This window comes from Marmota flaviventris, chromosome 7 (genome assembly GCF_047511675.1).
Source record: "Marmota flaviventris isolate mMarFla1 chromosome 7, mMarFla1.hap1, whole genome shotgun sequence".
Taxonomy (NCBI): Eukaryota; Metazoa; Chordata; class Mammalia; order Rodentia; family Sciuridae; genus Marmota; species Marmota flaviventris.
In genome coordinates this window covers 120,327,413-120,341,864 of record NC_092504.1, presented here as the reverse complement: position 1 = coordinate 120,341,864, position 14,452 = coordinate 120,327,413, and the positions used below count along the sequence as shown (strand labels likewise).

Here is a 14,452-nt window from a genome sequence, read left to right as displayed (position 1 = left end):
TTAAACAAGTGAAACTCAAATTTCAAGGGGCATATAGTAATGTCCCAAATCACATATTGAACCATTTTTTTCTCACAATACATTCTGAGTCAAGGTCCAACTCTTCAGTTCCATATTGAGGGCATCTGAGACGCATTTTTCCTTACTCTCCCTCCTATTTTCCCTGGTCATCTGTAGCAATGTATCTTACCTTCTTGGCAACAAAAATGATCAATAGGTTCCCTGCCTACCTAGAGAGATTTTACATCCCCCCCCCACCAAAAAAATAAATAAATAAGTAAAATCTCTGTTATTTCTCAGACTGGGGGCAGGCTGCTAAGAAAAGTAGGGGAATTCCAAGCTCATAGCATTGTGACTTCCAATATGATTTAAGTAATTGTGGGCATGACCTGAAGGCAAAATGAAACTGAGAACATTCCTCCTCTGCTTCCTGGATCTTCTTCCCTTCCCACCCTTTCTAGCTTTAAAATTTTGCTGTATTCTCCAAATGCAGAAATAGCAGAAGCGATCCTCACAGCACTACATTGTTAGCACTGGACAGATGCCAGGTGGCGGTACCATACACTAATGGAGGCCCTAACAGAAGAGTAATAGTCTCAGCTTTATGCCCAGCGCTCCAGGTTTCTCAGGCATGCTACCTAGCCCTAAATTTAGGACTGTTTGCCGAATCAAGATCAATTCTAATAGGAATATAATGTTCATAATGGATTCTATATTTGAAATTTGATAAGAGTAAACCAAAGTATTCTACACACACACACACACACACACACACACAACTACGTGAGGCAACAGATATGTTAATTAGCTTGACTGTGGTAATAATTTCACAATGGGTACGTATAGCTAAACATCATGTCATCATGCTGAACACCTTAAACGTCTACAAATTTTATTCATCCATGATGCCCCAATGAAGATAGAAAAAAATAATAATAATGTGAGCTGCATACGTAATTTGTATGTAATTTAAAATTTTCTAAAATACTAAAAATAAGTGAAAAAATAAGTAAAAATTCAAATTAATTTTAATAACATAGCTATTATTATATTTAATAAAATATATTTTAATAAAATATGCCCTAATATATTGCCAACATTAATCAATATTCAATATTCAAAAAAATGTAAAATATTATATTTTAATAAAATATGTCCAAATATTCTCTCAACATTAATCAATATTTAAAATTAATGAGATATTTTACATTGTTTTTTGGTTCTATTTCGAAATCCTGTATGTGTTTTTCACATACAACGTATCAATTCAGATGCTAAATTTTTATCAGAAATATTTCATCTGTATTTTGATTTTATAAAATATTCACTTGAAAAAGCAGATTCATATACTCAAGATAGGCTTCAAACACACTTAAAAGTTTTCTAATAACTGAATTATCCATTTTCAATTTAAGATATTAAATTAAATATTAATTTTCTTAGTTTCACTGGCCACATTTCAAGCACTGCATATTGACTGGTGAATAACACACTGGACAACATACTAAACTAAAAGTTGTTACAAATCTCTCAGAAGTTGTGATATTTAAATAAAAGTAATGTAAGGTGTGGAAGTACAGAACTCAGCAAGCTATTAATTAAAGACAAGATTCTTTAAAACAATTGGAGTGCCATGTGCCATGCACCAAGTAATTAGGTAAGCATCAATACTCACCTTTCTCTTTTTCAGGCTCAGTCTCTGCAGAAGCCATCACGGGCTGTGAAGGCGATCTTTCTGAAGGTTCATCTCCAAGTCCTTAAACACAGTCACATTAAGTCATTCAGTGATGAGGAATGTTTATTTTTAGCTATTTATTTTCACTCACAAATAAAGAAGATGAACAATGAACACCTTTTACACTTCATTCTTCTGCTCTAAAACCTTCAGTGCCTCCCCCTTCCAAAGGCAATAACATTAATGCCATCATCAGGTAGGGCGCTGCACCTTACTGGTTCCGAATAGCCTGTTTTGTGGTTCGGATGTGTCCTGCTAAGGTTCAAGTGCTAAAAGCTGGGTCCTTCCTGTGGGGATGACCTCCCACCGTGCAGCCTGGTGAGAGGTCCTTAGTTCTACTGGAGGCATGCCATCTGAAGGGATCCTGGCACTCCTCCTCTATGGCTTCCTGTTTCTAGGATGTGATCTCTTGCTTTCACATGCACTTCCACCAGGATGTGATTTAACCAAGAGGGCCCTCACCTGAGCTGGGCCAAAGCTAGCACCCATTTATCCTCCAAAATTGTAAGCTAAATAAGTCTCTTTTCTTTATAAAGGTAGACTGCCTCAGATGTTTCATTATTTTCCAACTTAAATCCAATTAATACCTGGCACACACCTTATGTGTTCCTGCCTTTGAGCATAGGGTTATGTCAGTCACCTGGGCCTCCAGCTGTGTTGTCCATGCACCTCCCTTAAAATTTATATGCACTTGTGTAAGAAGATAAAAAGACAAAGTGACTGCTATATACAAAAGACCAATATTCCCAAAGAGATTTCAATTGCCTTGGAAACAAAATTAGACTTTATACCAATAGTCCTCAACCCTAGATGAACATCAAAATCAACTGAAAAGGTTTTAATAAAGTATCAAAGTCTAGAGTGAAGCCTAGGCAGGTGCATTTCTTGAAGCTTCCCAAAGATTCAAATGTCCAGAGGAGTGAGCTCCTGCCTTGCACCCCAGCTCAGTGGTGGGATTCTGGAGGTGCTCAAAAAAGGGCACAATAATGAGCTCACAGAGCTGAGCCCTTGCTCCTACAGTTTACATTGGCATTACCTTCAAAGTTTCATCCAAGACACATCAAATGTGGTCTCTATATCCAGGGAGTCATTACACTGATATATACTACTACATACTCACGTGGCTTTATAATTTCAAACAGGGATACTAATGCTTTAAAAAGTCCCATGAAGCTTATTGTTCTCAACCTGTCAGTAGAAGATTCAGTTGTCTGATTCAGCCAACAAATTATGGGGGGAGTACTCAAGACCTGTTCAATAATTTGGGTATTATTTGAGTAAACACATAAGCTGGTTTTGACCTAGGAAAGTCTAACTCTTAGTTAGGGGACTACACTTTGCTGCAGCTTCTTCCCCAAAGAAGGGAAATTACTGTAGTTATAGTTTTAAAATAACAAATCTAAGACATCCAAAAAGATAATTCTCAAATCATCAGCATCATAACATGGGCAAGGGCACAGAACATGTACCTTGTCTGTCTGGTTCGGCAAATAAACCTGGATAAATTAAAATACAGCACTTCCCTCAGCAATTAACCATCAGAAGTCATCTCCTGGTTTGGCTTAATTAGTGTCTTCTTACATTTAAATACAAGAAAAAATAAATTAAAAATGTGCTCTGTCATTGTCTTGTATTAATCTCCATAGAAATGGACTCTTCTCTGGGGCTGTTGGCTCCTTTACCTTAATTCGGTGTGCCAGGAGTGTCATCCTGTATTAAACTGTCTGGCAGCAAGACATCCCACTGTCCTTCTAATGCAGAAAACTAGTCCAGCATCCTAAGGGGTGCTGTCATAGTAATGCCCTCACAAACCCAGGGTGATGGGCGAAACTCCGAGACAAGAGATGGGGATGGAAGAAGGCTGCAAAGGGTAGAATTGCTTAGAGATAGATGAGCACAGTGACCCAGACTGTCAGGACACAGGGTCCCTCTCCACTTTAAGACCATGCAGACAGTTATGAGATTCTGAGCCCCTCCTGATGCACTGATCCATAAATAAATGCATAATCTGGTACCTGAGTTGAAAGGGCTTTCCATCTATTTTGGAAGAAAAGGCAAAATTATGGTCAAGCTTTAAAATCAAGATACAACTATACTCCAGATGTCATAAGAAAGTCTCTGAGCCCTGGGAAGTAGGTGTTATAAACCCATGAGCAGCACAAGTTCAAAGGTCAATGACACCAGCAAGGGCTGAAAGTGTAATGCATCAAGAGGGACTGAGCCACACACCTGGAAGGCAGGGCCCAGGGGCAGTAGTGCAAGCAAGGGCATCAACCAGACACAAGCCAGCACACACCTGTGGCACTAAAAATCAGCCCTGAGTAGATGAGACCGCCCCTCCCTAGGAGGAACACAGAAGGCAGGCAGGTAAAGGAAACAGCATAGCAGATGCATGGGCTGAGAACACCTGTGGTCCTGGGGACAGCAAGCAGCGCCTGTGTCTGAAACAGGGTTAGACTTCCTGCTGCTGTTATGGACAATGAACTAATCCATTTGAGGACATTTTTTGACATATCCACTGTTCTGGAATGTTGCTTCCATAAGGGCAAGGACTGTTTTCCTCCCTACTATACTCCCAGTGCCTGGAATGGGGCCCAGCATGCAGAAGTGCCTCATAAAATATTTGTGGAATGAGTAATTATGGCAACAGCACGCTGGTCAGGGATGCCCTTCCTCCTCAGGCCTCTTTCAGCATATTTAGAAAAATGTCCCTTCACCTTTCTCTACCAGTAGATGCAACTTAAGGCTCCCCTAAACTGGGTTACAAGGATGCTAAGAATTTCTAATTCCATTTTTATGTGGATAAAGACAAGCAGAAGTGAAAAACATTTTGTATTTTATCTTCTTAGCTTGACCTTCCTAAACTAAACAACTGATAAGACTTTATCATGGTGTCTACTATAATTTGCATCTTAAATGTCCTCTAAAACATCCCACATGTTGAGGACTTGGTCCCCACTCCATGGCACTGTTGGGAATGATGGAACCTATAGGAAGTGGGGCCTGGTGGGAGGAAGTTAGGTCATTGGAAGCATGCCTTTGAAGGAGATAAATACTGGGATCATAGCTCCTTTCTCTCTCTCTTTCTCCTCCTTCTTCTCTCTCTATTCTCCTTCTCCTTCTTCCTTCTCTTCTCTTCTCTTTTCTTCTTCTTCTTCTTCTTCTTCTTCTTCTTCTTCTTCTTCTTCTTCTTCTTCTTCTTCTTCTTCTTCCTCTCTCTCTCTCTCTCTCTCTCTCTCTCTCTCTCTCTCTCTCTCTCTCTCTCCAGAGCCAAGTAACCATGAAAAGAAACCTCTGAAAGTATAAAATCAATCTTTCCTCTTTATATGTTGATTATCTGATTATCTCAGGTATTTTGTCACAGCAACAGAAAGCTAACATAGTATCCTTTATGAATTAAGTATCCTGATGGCAAAGAACTGCCCTGTGGTTTGCAGCAGAATGCAGAAAAATGAACCACACTCCAGGGATGGACAGGAAGTTTCAGCATTTGATATTAGGGCAAATGAGAGCAAATCTTTATTTTCAACCTCAAACTTTCTCCTCATTGTTCCTTCCCACAACCCTCCTAACCTTCAATCACACTTTCACTCCTTCCTATTTCTTGAGAAACTGTCCCTATATCTACCCAGTTGCTCAAGTCATGAACCTTTGATTCCTTCAAATTTTCACTTCCCACACCATCCACCAAGTTTTCTAGATAGATGAACTTCAAAATACACCTGCATCTTCCAGATACAATTGCTTCATATTCAGACCCCTGAAACAGCCTCCTAACGGCTCTCTTTCCACCCCTTCCCTATTCATTCTTCACACAGCAGGAGTCAACCTTCTTAATGTGAATGAGATCACTTCCCTTCCATGGCTTCTGACTGCAATGAGAATAAACCCTAGCCTCTTGCCTGGTGGTCTCTTCTCTCGTGCCACTGAGTAAATATGGATGAAAAGCACAGAGCTGTCATTCCACAATTCCACCCACAGCTGATTCAAGGGCCCTAGTTTGACCTGTCTTGGCCTCAGTTTCATCGTTTGCATAATAAAGTTGTTGGGAGAAAGGACTCCCCAGGCCCCATTAGATGCTAAACCCTATTACCACACTGCTTTTATACACTATGCTGAAAAGCAGTGGTGCCAAATCCCAGAAATCAACTGCATGGTCAAGTTTCCTGCCTCTCCTCTGTCCCTCTCAAGTTTCCCATTTCCTTTGTAGCTCTGGAGCAGAATACCAAGGAAATTCGTTTGGATCTCATGTCTCTTGTTGCAGCTCTTGCCACTGCTCTCGAGTTGTGGCTTCTGGAACCTCCCTCCCAGGATCTGTCCTTGTATGAAGCATGAGCCCCCCTCTACTTTATTTTTCTTCAAGTCAACAAGGACACTTAAGTCGGCCATTTTCCAGATTGGCTTCCTGACTGGCTTCTCTCTCTCTCTGTCCCTCTGACCAGAAGATCTGATGGTATCAAACACTGGGAAGAAGAAAAGAGAAAGAGAGCAAGGAACTAAACTGCTTTAGTCAGCTTCGTGTTCCTGTGACCAAAAGACCTGACATCAACAATGTAGAGGAGGAAAGGTTTAATTTGGTTATGGTTTTGGAGGTCTTGGTCCATAGATGGCTGGCTCCACAGCTCTGTCCCTAAGGTGAGGCTGAACGTTGTGGTAGGAGGGCTGGGTGGAAGAAAACAGCTCTGGGCCTGGCAAACAGGAAGGAGAGAGAGTTCATTCACCAAGGACAAAACCTCAGTGATCCACCTCCTCCAGCCATTACTTGCCTACAGTTAATACCCAGCTAATCCATATCAATGGATTAATCCACTGATTAAGTTACTACTCTCATAATCTAACCATTTCACCTCTGAATGTTCTTGTGTTGTCTCACATATGAAGTTTTGGAGACCACCACACACCCAAACAATACCAAAAACCAAAACAGAACAAGTATCCACTAGGACCAATAAAACAGAGGCAATAACAGGTGCCTAAAATGGGTAATGGTACACTAGATGACAGGAGAATGAAAGATTTATAATCACACAGTCAAAATTTGAACAAATTATATTCAGAGGACTATAAAATGAGATGGAAAGATGATACTGTATCAATTTGTGACCATTAGTATCAGGTAAGATGGGAGCCCAGGGGCTGGGAGCAACATCAGCAAATATTGAATAACACCTTTTTCCTGTGGCAGACACCACCCTCTGATTCTCTGAGTAACTCGGGTTAATTTCTTATCCAGAGCAAGGAGGTGGGAAGGAAAGGGACATAATGAATCTTTGGGCTGCCCAGTCCCACTTAACACAAACCACATGGCAAGAGAAAACTCAGATTTCAGTCCCACTCCTGACACAGCCAAAGGTGTGATCTGGGCCAGACCACTTAACTTCTGAGTCCTACCTCCTCAACTGTAAGGGAAGGATTTTAAAATAGACACAAGGTGTGACAATCACAGCTTCAGCCCAGGTTTAAGGGAATTCTCAGAAGGCAGTGAGAACTGATGAACAGAATGCACAGCTATTCTGATTGGACAGGGTCACAGAGCCGCCCCTGAGCCGATTCTTACTCCCACCTAATCCCAACCCCAACACAGAGAAGTTATCTCACCGGTGCTTTCCAGCTATCAGACTTAATGGTTTCATAAAACAGATGTTTTTGTCTATTCCACTGTGGTCAAACATAGACACACATTAACTGAGATACCCCAAATACTCCTACTCATACAAAAAAATTTAAATCTTTAAATCACAAAAGAATTCACTTTATTTCAATTATCAATTCATTAAGAAAGAGGTGCTTAACTAAGAACATTCTCCCATGATGCTTTAAAATTCTCTCAAAGACTCTGCTTAGTTAAAAAATATTCTTTTCAACTTTACCTCTCTAAATGAGTGAAAGAAAACTGACCCTTCAGAGCCATATTCAATAAGCCATGCAGTTTTTCTGTGATCTTATTTTAGTGTTTGATAGAGCAACACATAAAATATGATTTGTCAATAATGAACATGTACCCTAAAGATCACTGAGAATCAAAGATTAACAGGTAATGGTGGGCTGGGGTTGGGGAGATTAGTCTATCATCCACAGTGGCTAAGTGGAATAACGGTGGGGGTACAGGGGTGCACACAATCAGTGTCATAGGTGGAACCATTCCTGAGTTAAGAGATTTAACTGGTCAAGGGACTTGAAAACTGAATTTTAGTCCCTTTATCATTCAAAATAAAACACACAAACATAGCATATACAATGCAAACAATTTTTTTGCATGATTTCTTTTTTTATTTATATATGACAGCAGAATGCATTACCATTCTTATTGCACATATAGAGCACAAGTTTTCATATCTCTGTTTCTATACAAAGTATATTCACACCAATTCATAACTTTTACAAATCGATGAAAAAGATAGATAACCTAATATAAAAATAGGCAAAAGACTGGAATAGTCACTTTGTAAGGGGGGTGTTCCAAAGAGAAATAAGCATGTGAAAAGATACTCAAAACCCATTTGTCATCCAAGACACACAAAATAAAACCACAACCATCTCACACCCAAACAAATGGCTTTTTAAAAACATCAAGAGTAGGGCTGGGGTTGTAGCTCAGTGGTGAAGCACTTCCCTCACAATTATGAGACACTGGGTTCGATCCTCAGCACCACATAAAAATAAATGAATAAAATAAAGGCATTGTGTCCATCTACAAAAATACTAAAAATATTTTTTAAAAAATCAAGAGTCCATGAGGACACAGAGCTACTGAAATACTCATTTACTATCTCAAGGAGTGTACATTTGTAATCTTTGTGAAACTAATTGTCATTGTCTTCAAAAACCAAATCTATAACTGAGACCCAATCCTCTGAATCCCAGCACAAAGTCTTAATAGCATTTACTAAATGACACATATGAGATGGATATAAGATCTAAATACTAGAAGCAAACCAAAGGTCCGCTGACAGCAGAATAATGGTAAATAATTGTCATTTTATTTACTCAATGGATATTTTATAGCCATGAGAATGAATTGCTGTACACAGATATAAATGATCTCACACATACCCTTGAAAGCAAGAAGCCCTAGGGTAATTAGCTAAAATAAAGTTAAAACATAAGCAGAATCTTGTGTCTACTGTTACTATATTAATAACAATAGAAAACAAGACAATGTCAACCTCTGGGGAGTGTAATATGTCAGGTGAGTTCACCAGGGTCTGTTATTGCTCTCTCTCTATGGGATGGTGGTTTCATGATGTGTTCACTTTGTAAATATGCATAAAGATGCACACTTATAGGAACTGTGCAGTTTTCTAAAATGTCATACATCAATTATAATTTACTTAATAACAATATTAATATATAGTACATTAATTTTTCAATGTGACACATTAAAACTGAAAATACTACCTTAGTCATTACATTTCTTTTTACCACCAAAACAAATATGAAGCATAGATCTTTGCTAAAAGCCATCAATATTGGTGCTAGATTATAAGCCCCATAAGGGAAGAAACTAGTTTTTAAAATTTCCTGTATGTCTTCCTTAAGATCAAGTACACAGTAAGCCACGTAATAAATACTCCATAAGAAAAATTGATTTGAATTCCTGCAAGGAAATCCTAAAGTTTTACAACTTTCTAGGCTTTCTCAGACTACTACTGAAATGTCCTTATAACCAATCATGAATTTTTGCACTGTGGCTAATGGACTTTGCTTGTTAAATTTTATCCATCTAGTTATCTTGATAGGAAGACCACAATTATAGAAATGAGATAAGAAGCTCATTACTTTGGTCCTGAGTGAGTGCTAGAGAAACACACACATACTCACACAAACCAAAAACTAGTCTGAAAAAAGTTCACATTATTCCACATTTTTCTCACCCCAAATTCCATTTCAGTCTTTGAATTCAGCTTTCAGATGCTGGGAGAAAGGGCCAAAGTGGAAGTAACAGAGAAAGTGCAGCTTTTCTTGCATCAAATGTTAAAATATTAGAAGCTATATCTTATAAAATTTTATTTCTGAGAATTTGGTTAGAAACCCATCATTAAGAACACATGTGTTCATGAACAAACGAGGGTACTAGTGCCTTGTGTTCTAGTCACTCCACTGTAGCAGAAATGTTATCCAAATGGCTTATGAAAATCCCCATATCACGCATGCGGTGTTATGCCTTCAGTGATAACTGTGGCATGTTATGACTCTCTTTTCCTTGTGATTTTCACAGATGAAAATAGGGCTGGTCTAAAACTACATTCTCTCAGCTATTAATCACAGGAGCCTTAAATAGAAGCCATTAACATCTTATAAATAACAATAAAGAGTGAAAACTTGATTTATAAAGCAGTCCCCTGCTGAGATGTTTGGGACACTGTGTAAACATTTAAAGACAACAATGAAAACACTATAAAGTTAATTGTAACAAATTAAATAAAATAAATTAAAGGCCAACACTGCTAAACCGCTTCAATAGAATTATGCTTTGTGCAAAAATACCAACTGATGTTAAAGAACCAGATCTAGAAATTGAGCACATTATGAAATATTGCAAATCCTGACTTCTACTTTCAGTTTTCTTTTTTCTCAGTGACCTTGAGAAAACTAATTTTACAGGCTTTGAAATGGTTTTGGAAAGTTTATATTTAAGGGACAGCTTCAAATAATATCATTTAAAATTGGAAAGCATCTTAGGAGTCATCTGATTAGCCCCTCATTTTACAGGTACAGAAGGAGCAGGACAGGGATGTGATTTTAAATTTACATTGGGTTTGTGAATGAACTAGAATCAGATTTCTGATCTCCTGACTCCTGATGATACACAATTACCCCAGACAAAATTTCTTTCTGGAAATGGTTATTTGCCCTCTGTGAATTTTTCATGCCTTTACCTTTTACCTACTCTCTCAATCAAGCTTTTTCCCCCATATTTGTCTAATGAAGACAATATAGCGTCATTGGGAGAAGAAAGACTCTATGCTCAGATGGGTCTGGGTTCTTGCCCAGGGTTCTTTACCTGCTAGTCACTGACCTTAGGCTTTGGGTAACCAGCTTACTCTGGTTTTCCAAGGATAATCTTGGTTTTAAAACTAAGGGTCCTGAGTTCTAGCAAATTGAGTTCTTGATCCCAGCTAATTAACTCGCCTGGCTAAGGTCTTTCAGATAAAATATAGATGATAATAATAATTAAGCTCAAAGCCCTGTGGTCAGGCCAAATGAATTAAATGTAAAAGACTTGACACAGTGCCCAGGCCTGACCCCAGAGAGCACTCACTTTCATATCTTTCCCTTCCTCTTGGGTCTGTTTCCATGTTGGAAAGGTAAATTTCAGAATTTTTTTTTGTTTGCTTGTTTTGTTTTTTTAACAGAGGATATATAAAACCAAATAGGAGAACGAGTTCAATAGAGGCCATTAACACCTTGTAAATAACAATAAAGAGTGAAAACTTGGTTTGAAGGTAGACCTGGCAGAATTTGCTAAGGAATAGGATATGGAATGTGCAAAAAAGAGAATATTCAAGGATGAGTGTTGGGCCTCGGTAACTGGATGAATGGAGATGTTATTTGTCAAGGTTGGGAAGATTGTTGGAGGAGAATCAGAGACTTGGTTTTGATATGAAAACTTTGAGATGGTTTTGTAACCTACAAATGGAAACAGCCAGGCTGAAAAACATCTATGTTGCCAGTTGTTAACACAGAGAAAACAGAACAAGCAGCAGACTGGAGGAGGCTGGGAGTATCCCAGAAACAGAGGAGAACACAGAGAAGGAAGGACAGTACCCGAGGCCATGCTGGCCAATATAAATAAACAGGAACTGAAGGAACGCCAAGGTCATGGCATGCAGGAGAGGACATCATAAAAACCCCACACTTAAGTCTATTACTAGATATGAGCTCTATGAAAGTTTAAAACAGAAGAAAGAGGAAGAGTAAGCTTTTCCCTAAGAAATGAGACAGGACTAAGGTAGGGATGTACTTTTAGTCATCTTCAAGGACCAAAGACAGAAAATAAATGAAAATGGAGATGGAACTCACCGTGGAGGCTGCCCCAGCTCCCCAAAACAGGAGAGGCAACTGGAGCTCAGCTCAATCCACATCACCACAATCCCCACATGAGGTGAAACTCGGGAGCCAGGCTCGGTTAAAACCACCTGATGAGTAGAAAAGAACAACTTCCAACTGTCGCTGGAAGCTGAGCTCATCGTAAATTCCATGTTTACAATGATGGTGGAATGTGATGGACATCATTATCCAAAGTACATGTATGAAGACATGAATTGGTGTCAACATACTTTATATACAAAAGGAGATATGAAAAATTGTGCTCTATATGTGTAATAAGAATTGTGATGCATTCCGCTGTCATTTATTTAAAAAAATAAAATCAACTAATAAAATAATAAATAAATTCCATGTTTGGAGAGGCAGAGAAACATTTGACCACCAGGCCCTAGCCACGCTAGCCACTGATTAGAAGCAGGATGTGAAGGCAAAGGGGCAGGAGCCACAAGGAACCAATAAGGAACCCAATTCTAAATGGGGAAATCTGGTGGCAACCATAGTACTGAGAGTCAGAAAGTGGTGAGTGTGCAGGCAGATAAAATGCAAAATATAATAAAATTTATAAAAAATATAATAAAAATAAAATTTCCTACTATACACAGCCTGAAAAACTATTAAATAGCTTTAAAATTACAAAACACATGTCCAAAACTAGCACCAGGAAAGACAGCCAATAATGTCAACAATTGGAATAGTAATTCACTCCATAGGAAATTAAAACAATAAAAGAATAAGAAAAAGAATTTATAGTAAGTTAAGACTCCACGTAGAGACATAAGAAGAAATAATATGCCTAAAAAAATCATCAAAATATGATGCAAAATAGTCAGAAATAAAATACGTATATGAAAAAAAAAAAAACAAATCAGAACCCTTGAAACAAAGAAAATCAGAACCTTTAAAAAATGTTTAAGTTCAATATATGAATAAAATCTAGATTGGACACAGTGTAAGAAAACTAGTGAATCAGAAAACAACACTGAGGAATTTTCCAGAAACCAGAAAAAAAGGGAAAAGGAAAATAAATGAAAGAAGAATTATAATATATAAGGGAAGATTGAAAAATTCCAACATGTATATAAAGCAAGTTTGGGGTGGGTAGGAGGAAATAAAAGAAAAGCAAAAGTTGAAATGTCAGTATTAGAAAATGATGGGAATTTTGAGACTGGAATATATTCCTGATGCCAAGCAAGAAGAATAAAAATAAATCCACAGCCAGACACTTGCTAGTGAGCGACAGAAATGAGGAAGCTATGGAAGCTCCTTGTCTCTGGTTTCTGTCTTACCCTTCTCCTTTGAACTTGATCCCTTCAGGATTTTGCCTTTGCTACTCCATCTAAACCTCTTCTGAGGACACTGAGAGACATCGCCAGATCCCCCTAGAAGAATGAACTCCCCAGCTCCTAGAAATGCTCCTCAGAAATGCACCGGCTAAGGAATTGCCTTGTCCAAAATCATGCCCCTTTCCTGGGCACCCCTCTTTCAATGACTAGTCAACAAGGGGTTTGTGCGGGCTTGGACACCTTGTCCCAACACAAGACTATTCTGAAGGGTCACCTTCACATCAGAGCTCCGATGGCATCTGCCGAAGCCTTCACTAGACCACATCACAGACCATCTCTCTCTCTCTGCTTCCTTCTCTTTTGCACAAGATGGGGATTCCAAGAGCACTCACCTATTAACCTTTTGTTCACCTCCATCTCGGAGTCGGCTGCCTGGAGAACACAGCTGCCATCCTTTTATTGAGGTCATTGATAACCTCCATTGAGACATTGTATCATTGTCTCCTTATTGAAGGGTTTGCCTCCTCTGGCTCCTGGGAACTTGTGCTGTCCTTTCCTCTTACCTTCTGTAACATCCATCTCCATCTCTTTTGCTGGTTCCTTCTTATTTCGCTGACCTCCCTGCATCAGAATTCCCCAGGCTCTGACCTGGAACTGCTTTTCTATTCCACCACATACATTTACCTAGATTTCATCTAGCCCCACTTAAACATCATCTCTGTGTTAACAACTGGCAACATATATTTTTTTTTCAGCCTGGCTCTCTCTCTCCTTGGCTATTTCATGTTTCCATTTGTAGGTTACAAAACCATCTCAAAGTTTTTATATCAAAACCAAGTCTCTGATTCTCCTCCAACAATCTTCCCATCCTCGACAAATAACATCTCCATTCATCCAGTTACTGAGGCTCAATGCTCATCCTTGAATATTCTCTTTTTACACATCACATATCCTATTCCTTAGCAAATCCTGCCAAATCTACCTTCAAACTCTATCAGAACTGAAAGCTTCACACTATCTTTACTATTAACACTCTAGTGCAAACCACCAATCTCTCACCTAAATGATTAGAGTAGCCTCCAAACCAGCCTAACTCTACACACTATCTGCAGTCTATTCTCAACCCCGTAACCAGAATTTTCTCACTAAAACAGAAGTCAGATCATACCCTTTGTTCAGAAAGCATCCACGGATTCCAATATTACTCAGCACAAATGGAAGTCTTGCAATGCCCCCTATGGCCCTCCCTTATCTCTGACCTCACTTTCCCTATCCTTAATCCCTCTTCTGGAACCACAAAGCTTTCCTTGATGCTCTGGTCAGACCAGGCATGCCCCCACCTCAGAATATTTACATTTGATATTTCTTTTCTTCCAGTACCCTT

General features: G+C 38.9%; 1 protein-coding gene across 1 annotated transcript in view; it reads right to left on the bottom strand.

Moving 5' to 3' along the window:
- Iqcm (IQ motif containing M) overlaps nucleotides 1-13,485 on the bottom strand; it is a 320,965-nt gene extending 307,480 nt beyond the window's left edge. The window contains exons 1-2 of the mRNA XM_071614029.1: nucleotides 13,461-13,485; nucleotides 1,676-1,756 (exon numbers count right to left, since the gene is read on the bottom strand). Coding sequence (XP_071470130.1) covers nucleotides 1,676-1,756; nucleotides 13,461-13,485 — 106 coding nt within the window. The remainder of the gene's footprint in view (nucleotides 1-1,675; nucleotides 1,757-13,460) is intronic.
- Nucleotides 13,486-14,452: the final 967 nt, after the last annotated feature.